The sequence below is a fragment of the Salvelinus sp. IW2-2015 genome, linkage group LG11 (genome assembly GCF_002910315.2).
Source record: "Salvelinus sp. IW2-2015 linkage group LG11, ASM291031v2, whole genome shotgun sequence".
Taxonomy (NCBI): Eukaryota; Metazoa; Chordata; class Actinopteri; order Salmoniformes; family Salmonidae; genus Salvelinus; species Salvelinus sp. IW2-2015.
The window spans coordinates 1011890-1030315 of NC_036851.1; the positions used below are offsets into that span (position 1 = coordinate 1011890).

Consider the following 18426-nt stretch of genomic DNA (forward strand, 5'->3'; position numbering starts at 1 on the left):
ACCTGTAAGCTTTGTCCAAACATTTCAAACTACTTTTGTAATACAACTTTAGGTATTTTTTTACGTAAATACTCGATAAAATTGAAGACGGGATATACTGTGTTCAATACCGGAGGAAAAGTGTAGCTAGCTTTCAGGTCACGCGCCTCTAACAAAGAGTACACTTCCCTCTCCCCTCATTCTGAACAGTGTTACTTCTTCATTTCTCAAAGGAAAAACCTCAACCAATTTCTAAAGACTGTTGACATCCAGTGGAAGCGATAGGAACTGCAAGAATGTCCCTTAGAAATCTGGATTCCCAATGACACCCCATTGAAAATAGTGACCTAAAAAAGAAAAATCTGAATGGTTTGTCCTCGGGGTTTCGCCTGCCAAATACGTTCTGTTATAGTCACAGACATGATTCAAACTGTTTTAGAAACTTCAGAGTGTTTTCTATCCAAATCTACTAATAATATGCAAATCTTAGCTTCTGGCTTCTGAGTAGCAGGCAGTTTAATTTGGGCATGCTTTTCATCCAAAATTCCGAATGCTGCCCCCTATCCTAGAGAAGTTAAAGGTCTTACTCACATCGGCTGCGGAGAGTGTGATCACACAGTCTTCTGGAACAGCTGGTGCTCTCATGCATGTTTCAGTGTTATTTGCCTTGAAGCGAGCATAGAAGTAGTTTAGCTCGTCTGGTATGCTCGTGTCACTGGGCAGCTTTCGGCTGTGCTTCCCTTTGTTGTCTGTAATGGTTTGCAAGCCCTGCCACATTCTGGACACAGAAGATACTCTTCAGGAATGACAGAGTCCATCCAAATCATCTTGGCTCCTGGACTCTGTCCACGCATTTCAAGGCTGCGTTGAAACAATGACTGGTAAATGAACCAAGACCAGCTCAGTTAATCCCTACCATTGTGACATTGAGTCGTCACTGCATCAAATGTACATGATCTTAGGGGCAATGGCAAACACAATGTAAGTAATTAAATTTATGTACCCCACATTGCACCGAATACATCTGTTTATCCTACAGCTATTGTAAGCAGTAATCATGAGCCTATAAACCAGAGTTAGCACTGAGGCGGTGTGCAATAGCAGGAAGACCACTTTATGCAGCTCACCCTGTACTATCAGCTCCAACGTCAATAACATGAGTAATTCTACGTCTGATAAGCTTCCCAGTAAAGCATTAAAAACAATCAAGAACCTCAGAAAAGTGCTAAAAATAGCCCATATTAACATACACTACCGTTCAAAAGTTTGGGGTCATTTGAAATGTTCTTGTTTTTTAAAGAAAAGCAAATTTTTTGGTAAATTAAAATAACATAAAATTAATCAGAAATACAGTGTAGACATTGCTAATGTTGTAAGTGACTATTGTAGCTGGAAAAGGCACATTTTTGAATGGAATATCTACGTAGGCGTACAGAGGCCCATTATCAGCAACCATCACTCCTGTGTTCCAATGGCACGTTGTGTTAGCTAATCCAAGTTTATCATTTTAAAAGGCTAATTGATCATTAGAAAACCCTTTTGCAATTATATTAGCACAGCTGAAAACTGTTGTGCTTATTAAAGAAGCAATAAAACTGGGGTTCTTTAGACTAGTTGAGTATCTGGAGCATCAGCATTTGTATGTCCAGGCTCAAAATGTCCAGAAACAAAGTCCTTTCTTCTGAAACTCGTCAGTCTATTCTTGTTCTGAGAAATGAAGGCTATTCCATGCGAGAAATTGTGATTTTTAATGTTGACTGGCTATTATCAAGCTGCCTACTCAGGAAAAAACTTCACCCTGTAACCAGTGCCTGCAACCTGGATCAGGCTTTCAGTCAACCTACCAGGGTAGTTCCAAACAGCACAGGAATTAAATCGTCAACATGTATTGATCACTTCTTTACTAATGCTGTAGACATTTGCTTTAAAGCAGTATCCAAATCCATAGGATGTAGTGATCACAATATAATAGCCATATCTAGGAAAACCAGAATTCCAAAGGCTGGGCCTAATATAGTGTATAAGAGGTCATACAAGAAGTTTTGTAGTGATACATATGTTGATGATGTAAAGAATATTTGCTGGTCTGTGGTGTGTAATGAGGAGCAACCAGACGCTGCACTTGACGCATTTATGAAACCACTTATTCCAGTTACTAATAAGCACGCACCCATTAAGAAAATGACTGTAAAAACGGTTAAATTCCCTTGGATTGATGAGGAATTCAGATATTGTATTGTTGAGAGGGATGAGGCAAAAGGTATGGCAATTAAGTCTGGCAGCCTAACTGCTTGGCAAACGTACTTCAAATAAAGAAATCATGTGACTAAACTAAACAAAAATAATCTACACTATGAAACAAAGATACGTTATATAAAGAAGCTTTGTGGCACCTTAAATTAAATTTTGGGAAAAAAAGCCAACTCGGCTCCTTCATTCGTTGAATCAGATGGCTCGTTCATCACAAAGCCCACTGATATTGCAAACTACTTTAATGACTTTTTCATTGGCAAGATAAGCAAACTTAGTGATGACATGCCAGCAACAAACCCTGACACTACACATCCAAGTATATCGGACCAAATTATGAAAGACAAGAATTGTACTTTTGAATTCTGTAAAATCAGTGTGGAAGAGGTGAAAAAAGTTGGCTATCAACAATGACAAGCCCCCGGGGTCTGACAATCTGGATGGAATATTACTGAGGATAAGAGCAGATGATATTGCCACTCCTATATGCCACATATTCAATTTAAGCCTCCTAGAGAGCGTGTGCCCTCAGGCCTGGAGGGAAGCTAAAGTCATTCCGCCACCCAAGAAGAGTAAAGCCCCCTTTACTGGCTCAAATAGCCGACCAATCAGCCTGTTACCAACCCTTATTAAACTTCTGGGGAAATTGTCTGGGCAATGCTATTTCACAGTAAACAAATTGACAACAGAATTTCAGCATGCTTATAGGGAAGGACACTCGACAAGCACAGCACTTACACAAATGACTGATTGGCTGAGAGAAATTTATGATAAAATGATTGTGGGAGCTGTCTTGTTAGACTTCAGTGCAGCTTTTGACATTATCGATCATAGTTAGGGTTTTACACCCCCTGCTATAATGTGGATAAAGAGTTACTTTTCTAACAGAACACAGAGGGTGTTCTTTAATGGAAGCCTCTCAAATATAATCCAGTTAGAATCAGGAATTCCCCCAGGGTAGCTGTTTAGGCCCCTTGCTTTTTCAATTTTTACTAACGACATGCCACTGACTTTGAGTAAAGCCAGAGTGTGTATGTATGCAGATGACTCAACACTACCCACGTCAGCTACTACAGCGACTGAAATGACTGACTCAACAAAGAGCTGCAGTTTGAGTGGGTGGCAAGGAATAAGTTATCCCTAAATATTTCTAAAACTAAAAGCATTGTATTTGGAACAAAACACTCACTAAACCCTAAACCTCTACTAAATCTTGTAATAAATAATGTGGAAATTGAGCAAGTTGAGATGACTAAACTGCATGGAGTAACACTAGATTGTAAACTGTGGTCAAAATATATTGATGCAGTAGTAGCTAAGATGGGGAGAAGTATGTCTATAATAAAGCGATGCGCTGCCGCCTTAATAACACTATCAACAAGGCAGGTCCTACAGGCCCTAGTTTTGTAGCACCTTGACTACTGTTAAGTCGTGTGGTCAGGTGCCTCAAAAAAGGACTTAGGAAAATTGTATTTGGCTCAGAACAGGGAAGCACGGCTGGCCCTTGGATGTACACGGAGAGCTAATATTAATCATATGCATGTCAATCTCTCCTGGCTCAAAGTGGAGAAGAGATTGACTTCATCCCTACTTTTATTTATTAGAGAGATTGACATGTTGAATGCACCGAGCTGTCTGTCTAAACTACTGGCACACAGCTCAGACATCCATGCATACCCCACAAGACATGTCACAAGAGGTCTCTTCACAGTCCAACTCCAGAGCAGACTATGGGAGGCACACAGTATTACATAGAGCCATGACTACATGGAACTCTATTCCATATCAAGTAACTGACGCAAGCAGTAAAATTAGATTAAAAAAATACCTTATGGAACAGCAGGGACTGTGAAGCAGTACAAACATTGGCACAGACACATGCATACACACGATAACATACGCACTATACATACAAATAGATTTAGTACTGTAGATATGTGGTAGTGGTGGAGTAGGGGCCTGAGGGCACACAGTGTGTTGTGAAATCTGTGAATGACAAACTTTGATTTGATGTATTGTCATTTTTTAAAAGTTGTATTAACTGTCTTAATTTTGCTGGACCCCAGGAAGAGTAGCTGGTGCCTTGGCTAATGGGGATCCATAATAAATACAAATACACCCGACGAGTGTTAGAGCCGGTGTAGTACGATTTGATCTTAGTCTTGTATTGACATTTTGCGTGTTTTATGGTTCATCAGAGGTCATAGCGGGATTTCGTATAAGCTTCTGGGTTAGAGTCCCGCACCTTGAAAGCGGCAGCTCTACCCTTTAGCTCAGTGCGACTGTTGCCTGTAGTCCATGGCTTCTGGTTGGGGTATGTACGTACGGTCACTGTGGTCGATGACATCGTCGATGCACTTATTGAGGAAGCCAATGACTTATGTGGTGTACGCCTCAATACCATTGGAGGAATCCTGGAACATATTCCAGTTTGTGCTTGCATCTACTTCATCTGACCACTCTTTTTTATTTATCTAGTCACTGGTGCTTCCTGCTTTAATTTTTGCTTGTAAGCAGTAGGGTTGGGCGATATGGCCAAAATATTATATCACAGTATTAAAAAATAAATGGACGGTATGACTGTTTTTGACGGTATTTTTTTGTTTTTTAATAATAGAAGTTCTATGTTTGCTTCATTAGTAATGAGTGATCCTAGGGTGGCAACACATACATTCTTAGTGATTTCAATGAGTATTTCTCCATTGTGATTTGTTTTATACTGTTCAATTCAACTACAACCAAAACAAATTTCAGCACTTTTATCATTATATGATCATTATATGTTAATAGAAAATTACTCAAGTAAAAGTGAAAGTCACCCAGTAAAATACTACTTGAGTAAAAGTCAAATTATTTGGTTTTAAATATACTTAAGTATCAAAAGTAAAAGTATAAATAATTTCAAATTCCTAAGCAAAGCAGATGGCACCATTTAATTTTCTTATTTTTTATTTACGGATAGCCAAGGGAACACACTCCGACATAATTTACAAACAAAGCATTTGTGTTTAGTGAGTCCTCCATATCAGAGGCAGTAGATGACCAGGGATGTTCTCTTGATAAAAACTGTTCGCTGCTCTGGCCCCCCAATGGTGGAACAAACTCCCTCACGACGCCAGGACAGCGGAGTCAATCACCACCTTCCGGAGACACCTGAAACCCCACCTCTTTAAGGAATACCTAGGATAGGATAAAGTAATCCTTCTCACCCCCCCCCCYWWAAAARWTTWRRWKSMMYWWTKKWAARKKGSYKKTCCACTGGATGTCATATGGTGAATGCACCAATTTGTAAGTCGCTCTGGATAAGAGCGTCTGCTAAATGACTTAAATGTAAATGTAAATGTAGTGGTAGCATGAGTCTACAACCCACACAAGTGGCTCAGGTAGTGCAGCTCATCCAGGATGGCACATCAATGCGAGCTGTGGCAAGAAGGTTTGCTGTGTCTGTCAGCGTAGTGTCCAGAGCATGGAGGCGCTACCAGGAGACAGGCCAGTACATCAGGAGACGTGGAGGAGGCCGTAGGAGGGCAACAACCCAGCAGCAGGACCGCTACCTCCGCCTTTGTGCAAGGAGGAGCAGGAGGAGCACTGCCAGAGCCCTGCAAAATGACCTCCAGCAGGCCACAAATGTGCATGTGTCTGCTCAAACGGTCAGAAACAGACTCCATGAGGGTGGTATGAGGTCCCGACGTCCACAGGTGGGGGTTGTGCTTACAGCCCAACACCGTGCAGGACGTTTGGCATTTGCCAGAGAACACCAAGATTGATAAATTCGCCACTGGCGCCCTGTGCTCTTCACAGATGAAAGCAGGTTCACACTAAGCACATGTGACAGAGTCTGGAGACGCCGTGGAGAACGTTCTGCTGCCTGCAACATCCTCCAGCATGACCGGTTTTGCAGTGGGTCAGTCATGGTGTGGGGTGGCATTTCTTTGGGGGGCCGCACAGCCCTCCATGTGATCGCTAGAGGTAGCCTGACTGCCATTAGBTACCGAGATGAGATCCTCAGACCCCTTGTGAGACCATATGCTGGTGCGGTTGGCCCTGGGTTCCTCCTAATGCAAGACAATGCTAGACCTCATGTGGCTGGAGTGTGTCAGCAGTTCCTGCAGGAGGAAGGCATTGATGCTAGGGACTGGCCCGCCCGTTCCCCAGACCTGAATCCAATTGAGCACATCTGGGACATCATGTCTCGCTCCATCCACCAATGCCACGTTGCACCACAGACTGTCCAGGAGTTGGCGGATGCTTTAGTCCAGGTCTGGGAGATCCCTCAGGAGACCATCTGCCACCTCATCAGGAGCATGCCCAGGCGTTGTAGGGAGGTCATACAGGCACGTGGAGGCCACACACACTACTGAGCCTCATTTTGACTYGTTTTAAGGACATTACATCAAAGTTGGATCAGCCTGTAGTGTGGTTTTCCACTTTAATTTTGAGTGTGACTCCAAATCCAGACCTCCATGGGTTGATACATTTGAATTCCATTGATTAATTTTTATAAGAAAAAAGTATTTAATAAGAACATTCAGCTCTAGGATGTGTTATTTTAGTGTTCCCTTAATTTTTTTGAGCAGTGTAGTTAGAATATAACAGTGGGCACTTTGAATACAGTGTTGTTTGAGATGACAACGAATTAAAATGCTAGGGAGGTGTTATTGTGACCGGGTAGGAACTTAATTGTTGATAAGTGTTTCCTAGGGGACCCTATAAGCTTTGGCTACATTGCATGTTTTCTCTAGCTACTTCTTGTAGCTAACATATTCTTGCTTTGCATATTCCTCTTTAGAAGATTTAGAAGATACTGTTGCACAAACAACATCCTGATTTAGGTTGTATTAGCTAGCTATGTTTGCTCTTACTCAGTACATTTATTAACTAGCTAACGTAAACTCACCCCATTCCGTACAAATGTGCGCAACCGCAACATTCAAACGAGGGTACAAAGAACTAATGGGACTGTAGCGACTGTGTTGACTTCAAAATCGGGGGTGTGAACTAGGTTTCTATTCAAGCGTTGATCGACATGGTAATGGCTCTATAGTATTGGAGGAAAGTTGAAAAAACGGACCCTCCGTTACCTCGTGACGTGTCTTGTCGTAACGTACAGCACGCATAAAGTAACTATTTCTGTCTTACAATCTCTCTCCACCAGGTGTAGCACTTCTCTCATCGTTTAAAAACAAGAAATGGACAGTGACAGGGGTAAGGGGGGGATACCTAGTCATTTTTTGCGTCATCTTTGCATGCGATCATCATTCTCAAAGCCACTGTTTACTTCTAAGATTACTTTAGCACCGCCCTAAAAACTTTAGCACCGCCCTAAAAACCTGATTCAAATTCGACACAAACCTTCAAATAGGTATGTAATGACACATTATATAAACTCTTTATAGTGTTTTATTTACATTTTAGAGGCGATAAGGTGATAAGTTGGACAGATCCAGTGAAAAAAAAGCTATTTTCCCACAACATCTCTTCTTCTCACTATCACGCATTAGTTTCGCTTCCTCACCCGCCATTTTTAAACGGACCCGACGGGGCTCATTGCCTGCTTGAATTATGCAGAAACGGGCAGCGTTTAGGTCATGTAATTGATTCTGTTGGAAAGGGGAGAAATTGTGCTTTACAATGGTATTGACATTACAGTTGATCTGGAAGTATTACGTTTTTGGGGCACTAAAATAAGGGCAATTGTACGGACCAAGGCGATGTATGAGTTTACGTTAGCTAGCTATTAGCATTAGCGTCTCACAAGTTTTTAGGCAACTTGCGAAGAAAAGACAAACTAGCTGTTTGCTGATGTAAGAAACACAAACGAATAGTGTCACTTATAGAATGCTACTGGATTTATATTAAGAAGCAAAGTGAAAACAGCATTGTTGTCATCAACATTATTGCATGTGCTGCATTGAGGTCTGTGTGGAAAGAGGCACAGAGAGAAAGAGCGGAGTGAGATGACTTCAAGTAGCGAAGTAAACTATAACAATTAACATTACACATGGCGTATCACATTTAACAAACCAAACATTCAAATACCGGCAGTGAAGGTAAAGTAAAAACCCAAACCGGTCCCTGCATCAAAACCGGTATATCATAAAAAAACGGTATACCTCCAATCCCCAGTAAGCCGGAATCAGGAGGATAGAATTATGGTCAGATTTGCCAAATGGAGGGTGAGGGAGAGCTCTGTATGCGTCTCTGTGTGCGAAGTAAAGGTGGTCCAGAGTTTTTTTCCCTCTGGTTGCACATTTAACATGCTGATAGAAGTTTGGTAAAATGGATTTAAGTTTCCCTGCATTATAGTCCCCGGCTACTTGGAGCACCACCTCTGGGTGAGCGTTGTCTTGTTTGCTTATGGCAGAATACAGCTCATTAAATGCTGTTTTAGTGCCAGCCTCTGACTGTGGTGGTATGTAAACAGCTATGAAAAATACAGATACACTCTCTAGGTAGATAGTGTGGTCTACAGCTTATCATGAGATGCTCTACCTCAGGCGAGCAATTGCTTGAGACATAGTCCGCCGCCCCTTGTCAGACGCTGCTGTTCTATCCTGCCGGTACAGCGTATAACCAGCCAGCTGTATGTTGATAGAGTCGTTGTTCAGCCACTCTAAGGTAACCTGCTTAATTGACGTCTTTAGCCATGAAGTACTTCAAAAGGCTGGTCATGGCTCACATCAACACCATTTTCCCAGAAACTCTAGACCCACTCCAATTTGCATACCACCCCAACAGATCCACAGATGATGCAATCTCTATTGCACTCAACACTGCCCTTTCCCACTTGGATGAAAGGAACACCTATGTGAGAATGCTGTTCATTGACTACAGCTCAGCGTTCAACACCATAGTGCCTTCAAAGCTCATCAATAAGCTAAGGACCCTGGGTCTAAACACCTCCCTCTGCAACTAGAACCTGGACTTCCAGACGGGCCGCCCCCCAGGTGGTAAGGGGAGGTAACCCCCTCAGGGGTGCGTGCTCAGTCCCCTCCTGTACTCCCTGTTCACTCATGACTGCACGGCCAGGCAGGACTCCAACACCATCATTAAGTTTGCCGATGACACAGCAGTGGTAGGCCTGATCACTGACATTGACGAGACAGCCTATAGGGAGGAGGTCAGAGACCTGGCCGTGTGGTGCCAGGACAACAACCTCTCCCTCAACGTGATCAAGACAAAGGAGATGATTGTGGACTACAGGAAAAGGAGGACCGAGCATGCACCCATTCTCATCGACGGGGCTGCAGTGGAGCAGGTTGGGTGCTTCAAGTTCCTTGGTTTCCACATCACCAACAAACTATCATGGTCCAAGCACACCAAGACAAATTCCTATTTGAAAAGGGCACAACAAAACCTATTCCCCTTCAGGAGACTGAGAAGGTTAGGCATGGGTCCTCACATCCTCAAAAGGTTCTACAGCTGCACCATCGAGAGCATCCTGACTGGTTGCATCACTGCCTGGTATGGCAACTGCTCGGCCTCCGACCGCAAGGCACTACAGAGGGTAGTGTGAACGGCCCAGTACATCACTGGGGTCAAGCATCCTGCCATCCAGGACCTCTATACCAGGCGGTGTCAGAGGAAGGCCCTAAAAATAGTCAGACTCCAGCCACCCTAGTCATAGACTGTTCCTTCTGCTACTGCATAGCAAGTTTTACCGGAGCGCCAAGTCTCGGTCCAGGAGGCTTCTAAACAGCTTCTACCCCCCCAGCCATAAGACTCCTGAACAGCTAATCAAATGGCGACCCAGTCTATTTCCATCCCCACCGAGCCCTCCCCTCCTTTACACTGCTACTATTCTGTTATCATCTATGCATAGTCACTTTAATAACTCTACCTACATGTACATTGACCTATTCGCACATTGACTCTGTACCGATTTAAATTGTCTACTTAGCTACCTTTTTTTATTTTAAGCCCTGTCTATACCTTGGTCTAACATGCATCCTTTTTCCTGATCGTGTCCACATTATGCATTGTTTGACAAGTATATACGATTAAAAGACTCATTGTGATCAGATCTTTCTGATCACCTCCGGAGTATATACAGACCTGAACAGTGAAACCATTTAAATCATCATTACTCCACCTTCTAAAGTCATTATCAGGTGACACCGTTGACTTATGGCATATGTTTCTTAAAATAAATAAATACATGTTATTTTGAAGGAGTAGCGGTCGAATAATTTCCATAAAGGGAGGGACCAGGATATCTGGTCCCTCCCACAGTGGACAGATGAGACACTTTTTACTACCATGTGTAGATGCAACGATAAGATCAGGACAAAGGACGCATGCTAGCACTAGGTGTAAATGAGGCTATATAAATATCTTTCCACACCGCCAGCCTCATTCGCATACCTCATTGTTAAAAACTCCCAACTACCATTTATCTTGCCTTGCTCGCTTATGGGCTCCAAAATTGCCTTGTGATGAATAGCAGTGATGGGGGCATTCTTTGCAAGGGCACACCAAACCCCCAGTGCTCTTCACATCACACATTTCTATTTCTCTCTATGTGTGTTTGTGTGTGCACGAGTGTGAAGAGGGGCCTATATTACGGACATGAACATAGATTTTAGCATATGCTCCATTTTAATCAAGCATAATTAGGCTAGTGTTATGTAACAGTGAGAGCTTTGTAAATTAACGGATTTTTTGTTCAACCATATGAATATGATGTTCATTGAATTTGCATGATGGCACATCATTGTGGTATTCTTAAGAGTTTCTACTGTAAGTGTTATAACTGCTGCCACAACATGATGTATCAGACTCAAAAATATGTCTTTGGGTGAATTGTTTTACCTTAAACAATAACATACTATACACACCATACTATGTCACATTCTTAGTGTACGTTTTTGTTTGGGTCTGTCTTATACAGTCTATGTGTTTGGTGTTCTGAATTAGGCTATGACATGTTGAATTGCCTCTTTATCAACGGTAGAAACATGTTTCATTGACCATAGCCTTCTATTCACAAGCCTCTGCACAAGTCACCACTTTTTTATGGATGCGATCAATCATCAAGCCATGCACATCAAAGAACAAAGTTTTAAGATTAGCTGTGCTGGTTTATTGTTGGGCTTATATATGGTGAAATGCATGGTTAAAAGGGGAAAAGAGCAGTGAATTCTTGTAGGGCTGGGCGATATATCTTATTTTAAAGGGATAGTGCGAGATTTTGGCATGTAAGGCCATTTTTGGCTTTGTCTCTGCATGCTTTGAAGGAAGTTGAAATTAGTTTCATGAGCATGCTAGCTGTTCAGGTAGACTTCCAGTCATTGCGCTAATGGTAGTTAGCAATGGCTCGTGAAACTACCTTCAACTTCCTTCAAAGCATGCAGAGACATAAAGATGGTATCCATGAGCTCATCTGACTATGGGTAAGTAGAAAAGGGGCTTAATTACCAAAATCGTGCGCTATACTTTTAGAGGCGGTTTCCCGGACACCAGAATAAAGCCAAGTCCTGGACTAATAAGCAAGCTCAACGGAGAATATCTATTTTAAAGTGTTTTTTAGTCTAAAACTAATCTTAATATGTATCCGGGAAAGCGCCCCTCAAGGTGTACCAGTATGGATACACATACCGGTATGAATTTTTACAATACTATTTATAATTATATTTTGATACAGTTACTAAATAAATGAAAATTCGACACATTGGACTACTTCACTGTCAATTTTAGCCTAGTTTGGTTGAGAACCAATCAGAATAGAGAAAGCCCATTAAATCCACTAAGCATTAATTTGTTGCCATGCTAGGGTCATGTACTACTCATAAAACATATATTTAGAACTGTTTTCAGAAACATAAAATACAATTCTGGCCAAGCCCTAAATTATTGTTTTGTATATGTTTTACAGGCTTTGGACTGTGACAGAACAGTCTTGCAGAAAATGAAGAAAGCTGCGAAAGCCAAGTATGCTTCAGGTCAAGGTAAAACACAATCATATTGAATAAATCATCATTTTGTTTGGTACATTTAATAGAACTGGGGAACAGTGCAAAACAAGTGCCAATTGTGCCTATTATTCTATGTGATTTGCAGCACACAGAATAGCACATTTTATCCAAGATCTATAGCACAAATGGTAGCCGTTACCTAGAGTACCGTGTAGGAATCATGTGGGCCTGTTAACACTGATCTAGTGAAACCTGTCATCTGCTGTTATGTATGTGTGCTAAACGTATTGTCCCTTTCCCCCTTATAGACCATATCTCCCATCTGGAGCTGTACATCAGTTCCATGGAGAAACTGGTTGTGAATTTCCGCTCCAATGGAGAGAAGGAAGTGGCCTCTGCCTTCACTAAGTTTGCTGAATTTTCCAAAGAGCTGTTGACGCCAATAAAGAACTTGGTGAGAGAGAAGATTGCTTTCGAGAGTATAAACAAACAAAAAACGATTAAAAAAGGTCAGACATCTCATTAGGCGAGAAGAGAACTCACTTGGCAGATAATGTGCGTTGCTTTTTACTTCAGTCCTCTTTCAGCTCTCTGTGATAGTATCTGTGATACTTTGTCTCATTCAAAGTTCTGACGTAAACCTCTTTTGTGAAAAAAAACCAACAACCTCAAACTTGAATAATCAGTTAGAATGTGTTTCTGTTGTGTCTACTTCAAAGCTCCTCAGTGACAGTGTGACATTGTGCGTATTGTAACCCACCACAACTGGACGTGAACTGAGTGTGTCTTCCCATCAGTTAAAGAGCATGCTGCACAACATCAACTTCTTCCTGGACTCTCTAGTAAAAGGAGACCTGAAAGAGGTCAAAGGGGTAAGTCTAAAATGTCAAATAGCTGATCTTGCCTCGCTCAAATATCATTGTCGTATTGCTTATTTGTGATGACCCCTCTAAAATAATGCAACGTTTCTGTTCTCTTCTCCGTCAGGATTTGAAAAAGCCGTTTGACAAAGCATGGCGGGACTATGAAAATAAATTGTGAGTGTACATCTGCCCAACAGCTAAATGGTCCTGGTGAGGGACCAATGATTTTACCTGGCTTTTACATTTTCACACCAGTGCCGAATGATGCATTTGCTCCATATCAATACAATGCATTGCATTCATACTTCCTACAGTCAACTGAAATATTGCTGTATTTTTTAAAATTCTGTATAGCTGTTTTAATTAAGTAGACACAACAGGCTGGTTTATTGCCAGGCCAATGGGCTGGAGGATATTGTTTTGATTTGTGGTGCAAGAGTTATTGTTCATGTCACAAATTTGGTCCAAGAGACAGAAGTTATATCCTCCACCAACAAGACAAAATGGACCTGTTCCTATTTAAAGAAGGTTTTAAGTGTCATAGCAACCAGCTTTGAATTACTGTACTCTGTGGGGCTGTTTTCAGTCGGGCAATTTGTCCATGGTGGGTTTTTATTTGTCTGTGTGTCTGCTCCCACTAACGGGGTCAGAGGTACAGCTGCCCTTGACACCACATTCACATCCCCTGTACTGGAAACAGTGGTTGAGCCGTGCATCATTTGAATGATTCTCTATATGCTCTTATTACAAGCCATTCCTGTTCAAGCTCCCCACAGTCTCGTTTTCCCCCAAGGCCTGAATCCAATCTTCTGATTTTCGATGCAAATGACCTCAAAAACATCATATGACAACAATACTGTACAGCCCAGCACCATTACATAATATTACGTAATATTAACCATTACATAATGATTTACCATTCATATGATTTTTTGCATTAATAGTAGTCATACTATTTCTCATGTGAAATATAATCAGTATCCCTTATCAATATCACATTCTTCCCTATGGTATGATCGCAAACATAGAAACTCAGCAAAAACATTTACTTCCCCTTTTCAGGACCCTGTCTTTCAAAGATATTTCGTAAAAATCCAAATAACTTCACAGATCTTCATTGTAAAGGGTTTAAACACTGTTTCCCATGCTTGTTCAATGAACCATAAACATGCACCTGTGGAACGGTCGTTAAGACACTAACAGCTTACAGACGGTAGGCAATTAAGGTCAAAGTTATGAAAACTCGGGACACTAAAGAGGCCTTTCTACTGACTCTGAAAAACACCAAAAGAAAGATACCCAGGGTCCCTACTCATCTGCGTGAATGTGCCTTAGGCATGCTGCAAGGAGGCATGAGGACTGCAGATGTGGCCAGGGCAGTAAATTGCAATGCCCGTACTGTGAGACGCCTAAGACAGCGCTACAGGGAGACAGGACGGACAGCTGATCGTCCTCGTAGTGGCAGAACACGTGTAACAACACCTGCACAGGATCGGTACATCCAAACATCACACCTGCGGGACAGGTACAGGATAGCAACAACAACTGCCCGAGTTACACCAGGAACGCACAATCCCTCCATCAGTGCTCAGACTGTCCGCAATAGGCTGAGAAAGGCTGGACTGAGGGCTTGTAGGCCTGTGTTAAGGCAGGTTCTCACTAGACATCCCCGGCAACAACGTCGCCCTGTCTCACCAGGTGATAGTCAGATTCACGTTTATCGTCGAAGGAGTGAGCGTTACACCGAGGCCTGTACTCTGGATCAGGATCGATTTGGAGGTGGAGGGTCTGTCATGGTCTGGGGCGGTGTGTCACAGCATCATCGGACTGAGCTTGTTCAGTCCTGTGCATTACAGGGAAGACATCCTCTTCCCTCATGTGGTACCCTTCCTGCAGGCTCATTCTGGCATGACAATGCCACCAGCCATACTGCTCGTTCTGAGCATGATTTCCTGCAAGACAGGAATGTCAGTGTTCAGCCATGGCCAGCAAAGAGCCCGGATCTCAATCCCATGTAGCACGTCTGGGACCTTTTGGATCGGAGGTTGAGGGCTAGGGCCATTCCCCCCAGAAATGTCTGGGAACTTGCAGGTGCCTTGGTGGAAGAGTGGGGTAACATCTCACAGCAAGAACTGGCACATCTGGTGCAGTCAATGAGGAGGAGATGCACTACAGAACTTAATGCAGCTGGTGGCCACACCAGATCCTGACTGTTACTTTTGATTTTGACACCCCCCCCTTTGTTCAGGGACACATTATTCTATTTCTGTTAATCACATGTCTGTGGAACTTGTTTATGTTTCAGTTGTTGAATCTTGTTATGTTCATACAAATATTTACACATGTTAAGTTTGCTGAAAATAAACGCAGTTGACAGTGAGAGGACGTTTCTTTTTAAGCTGAGTTTAGAATAGCAATTTTGTCCAATTCTCTCAACTGTATGAATCAACCAACCGTAATGAGCGGTACCAGTGTGTTTATCTCTTTGACTGACCTGAGAGGAACTACTATTATATTGTATCACTCAGCACCAAGATCGAAAAGGAGAAGCGGGAGCTGGCCAAGCAGTACGGCATGGTGCGCACAGAGGTGAGCGGGGGAGAGATCGCAGAGGAGCTGGAGAAGGAGCGCAGGATGTTCCAGCTACAGATGTGTGAGGTGAGCGGGATCTACTGTATAGAGGGGTTCTTATTCAAATTATATGGGGGAGTCTCAAAGTTTTGACATCTGATTAACAGTTCTGGCTTTGAGCTTTGGCCAACATTTGTGCCTTCTGAGAATGGGATGTTACCTCAGGGTTTGACCTCTTATCCCGTAATGACGTAGAGTTTCGGATATGAAACCTTTCTGAATAGCTCCAAGGTCTTCCATTGGAATCTGTAGTTTCTCTGTCTTAACGATTGCTCGACGGACACATTGGCTTATTCAATGGATGAGTAACTCAACCATAAAAACGTTTGCTTCTCCTGTGTTTCTTGTAGTACCTCATCAAAGTGAACGAAATCAAGACTAAGAAAGGTGTCGACCTGCTTCAGAATCTCATCAAGCACTATCACTCCCAGTGCAAGTAAGGCAATGTGGTCTCTGTCTAACTAAAGGTCAGGGGGAGAAATTAACTTCTCAGCTAAACGTGAGTGTGTCTCTCTGTTGCTCTGAGGTTTATTGAGCAAAAGGAGAACCTCAGGTGGTAAAAATAATGGGGAGAGTGGAGTGATTGTATACTGTACTGTAAGTACATTGAAAAAAAGCTATTGCCTAATGATCTTACTTCTGCTTTCCTGAAAAATCCAATAACTTTTTCAATCATATGACTTTATATCTTATTGAAATATGTAAATCATGTCTGTCCCACATACTGTATTACTGTGCTAGCTCAAAGTGTTTTATAAAATACATAACACTTATGGTTTATCTAGATTATGATATAATAAAACCTGTTGGGGAAATTCAGGCTTGGACTCCAGAGGGTTGATAGACATATTGATGCATTATATTGAGTAAAGGGTGATTTATTAAAAAATGCTTTTGAACAAGATAAGTGGTTGCGAAATGAGTTGACATAATGGTTGCGGTTTTAGATTTGCCCGAGGGTCATGCAGTAGCAGTATGATGGCATGATCATATACAGATAACCAGATGAGAACCAGCCTATTGTAGAACTCATTTTCATCTTTCAGTAGAGCTTCAATTGCGTGTGCCAAACACATCAGTTAGATGTTAAACACAATATCCCCTGTGACTGACTCTCCCTCCCCTCTATGGCCGCCATGCGCCATCATATGTGACCAGAATCGGGAAACATGCTAGCCCATCCTGCAACACATCCAAACACTCACTCACTCATTCTCACACACACTCACACATACTCTCACATACACACACAATGTGGCAATAAACTGATATTTCCTTTTGTCAGTTTCTTTCAGGAGTGCCTGGTGGCCACAGAGAAGCTCAAGCAGTATATTGACGAGCTCACAGGAGCGCTGGGCACTGTGAGTGGCATTCCACAATGAATGTGTGTCTGATTCATTTTATTTAACCTTTATTTAAGCAGGGAGTATGTTGAGACCACGGTCTCTTTCACAGATGAGCCCTGCACATTCTGGTGTTCGATCAAATGGCAACTTGCAAAGGTGATGTTCACTACAAACACCCCCTACTGCAGTCTCAGAATGAGCCGTTTGCAATCAACTGCGGTTTTGGTTTTCTGTTGCAACCATCCCCCACACAACTGATTGATTTTGGTTTTGCTACAAACCCGCCTTGAACAGATGTAAGGATTCTCTCCAGAAACCATATAAAAGATATAATCTGAACTGTTAATTTCTTTACTCCTGTCATCAGTAGTCGGTGACTGTCCTCTCTCCCAGCTGTTGGGTTCCATTTAAGATTCTATTGAGATAAACAGCCCACGCTGTTAGCCCTTTACTCACATTTAGTGTAGATAGAGATAATCAGCTCAGTTAGCCTCAAACCACTACCGCTCTATTCAGAGAGCCATTCATGCTGCGCTATGGGCAGAAAACTTGCACATGTGACTGAAGCAGGGCATCTGCATTCTGAACACTCTCCCCACCCTACAGCTCACACAGACAGTACCCTTTGATCAACATCCAACTGGATCAACTCCATCAGAGTAGACACTGCACAATGGTTGTTCATGTAGATCATAGTGATCCAGTAAACGACCAAACGTGCTCTGTTTATGACTACCCTATCCTGCACGGTGAAGGGCTATGAGGACTTTTGCTGTCGGAACACCTGTAATGCCTCTGGCAGATTTCCTTGGGCTAAATTACAAATGTTTTACCCCTAGTCTCTAGCTCTTACCCCTAAACACTGCTGTAGAACTGAAAAGTTTGGATGGGTTTAAGCAATACATTTTCACAACCATTGGGTATTAAAGGAAGATTTTTATACTCAACGAGATTGTTTTAAAGCAGCCATTCACGCAATCAATTTGTGCGACCTGGAATGTGTTTGGAGGGAAAGGATGTGAGGGGTGGGTGGAGTGTGTGTATGGGAGGTCTAGAGTGTGTGTGTGTGTTGGGTGGTGATGATGAGGGTATTATTGAATGTGCTCTGTCTCTGTCCAGATCAAACACAGACAGGACGAGGAGAAGAGACAACTCTGCTCTCTGAGAGACCAGCTCCGGCCCTCACTGCAGCCTGAGCTCAAAGAGGTGAGGGCACACACACACACCATACATACAGGTTTGATTGAAATTCTAAATGTGCCTGTCTATGTAAAAAATGTGACATTTGAGGTTGTTTAAGAGTAATATATATATATTTTTAAATGCTTCTTGAGTAAAGCATTTATCTTCCATGCTCATATGGGGTGAGTATTATCTCACTAAATGTGGATGTTGTAATTCATTATATAGAAGTATTAACATTGGTTTTATTTCAGTCCTGCA

At 42.3% G+C, this 18426-nt stretch overlaps 1 protein-coding gene across 1 annotated transcript in view; it reads left to right on the plus strand.

Annotated features, from left to right (window-relative positions):
• The window catches only part of unm_sa1614 (un-named sa1614), a 113478-nt gene that overhangs the window by 5680 nt on the left and 89372 nt on the right, over window positions 1-18426 (plus strand). The window contains exons 2-9 of the mRNA XM_023995787.2: window positions 12104-12176; window positions 12452-12597; window positions 12941-13015; window positions 13131-13180; window positions 15535-15664; window positions 15988-16073; window positions 16923-16998; window positions 18103-18189. Of these exons, the coding sequence (XP_023851555.1) occupies window positions 12104-12176; window positions 12452-12597; window positions 12941-13015; window positions 13131-13180; window positions 15535-15664; window positions 15988-16073; window positions 16923-16998; window positions 18103-18189 (723 nt within the window). The remainder of the gene's footprint in view (window positions 1-12103; window positions 12177-12451; window positions 12598-12940; window positions 13016-13130; window positions 13181-15534; window positions 15665-15987; window positions 16074-16922; window positions 16999-18102; window positions 18190-18426) is intronic.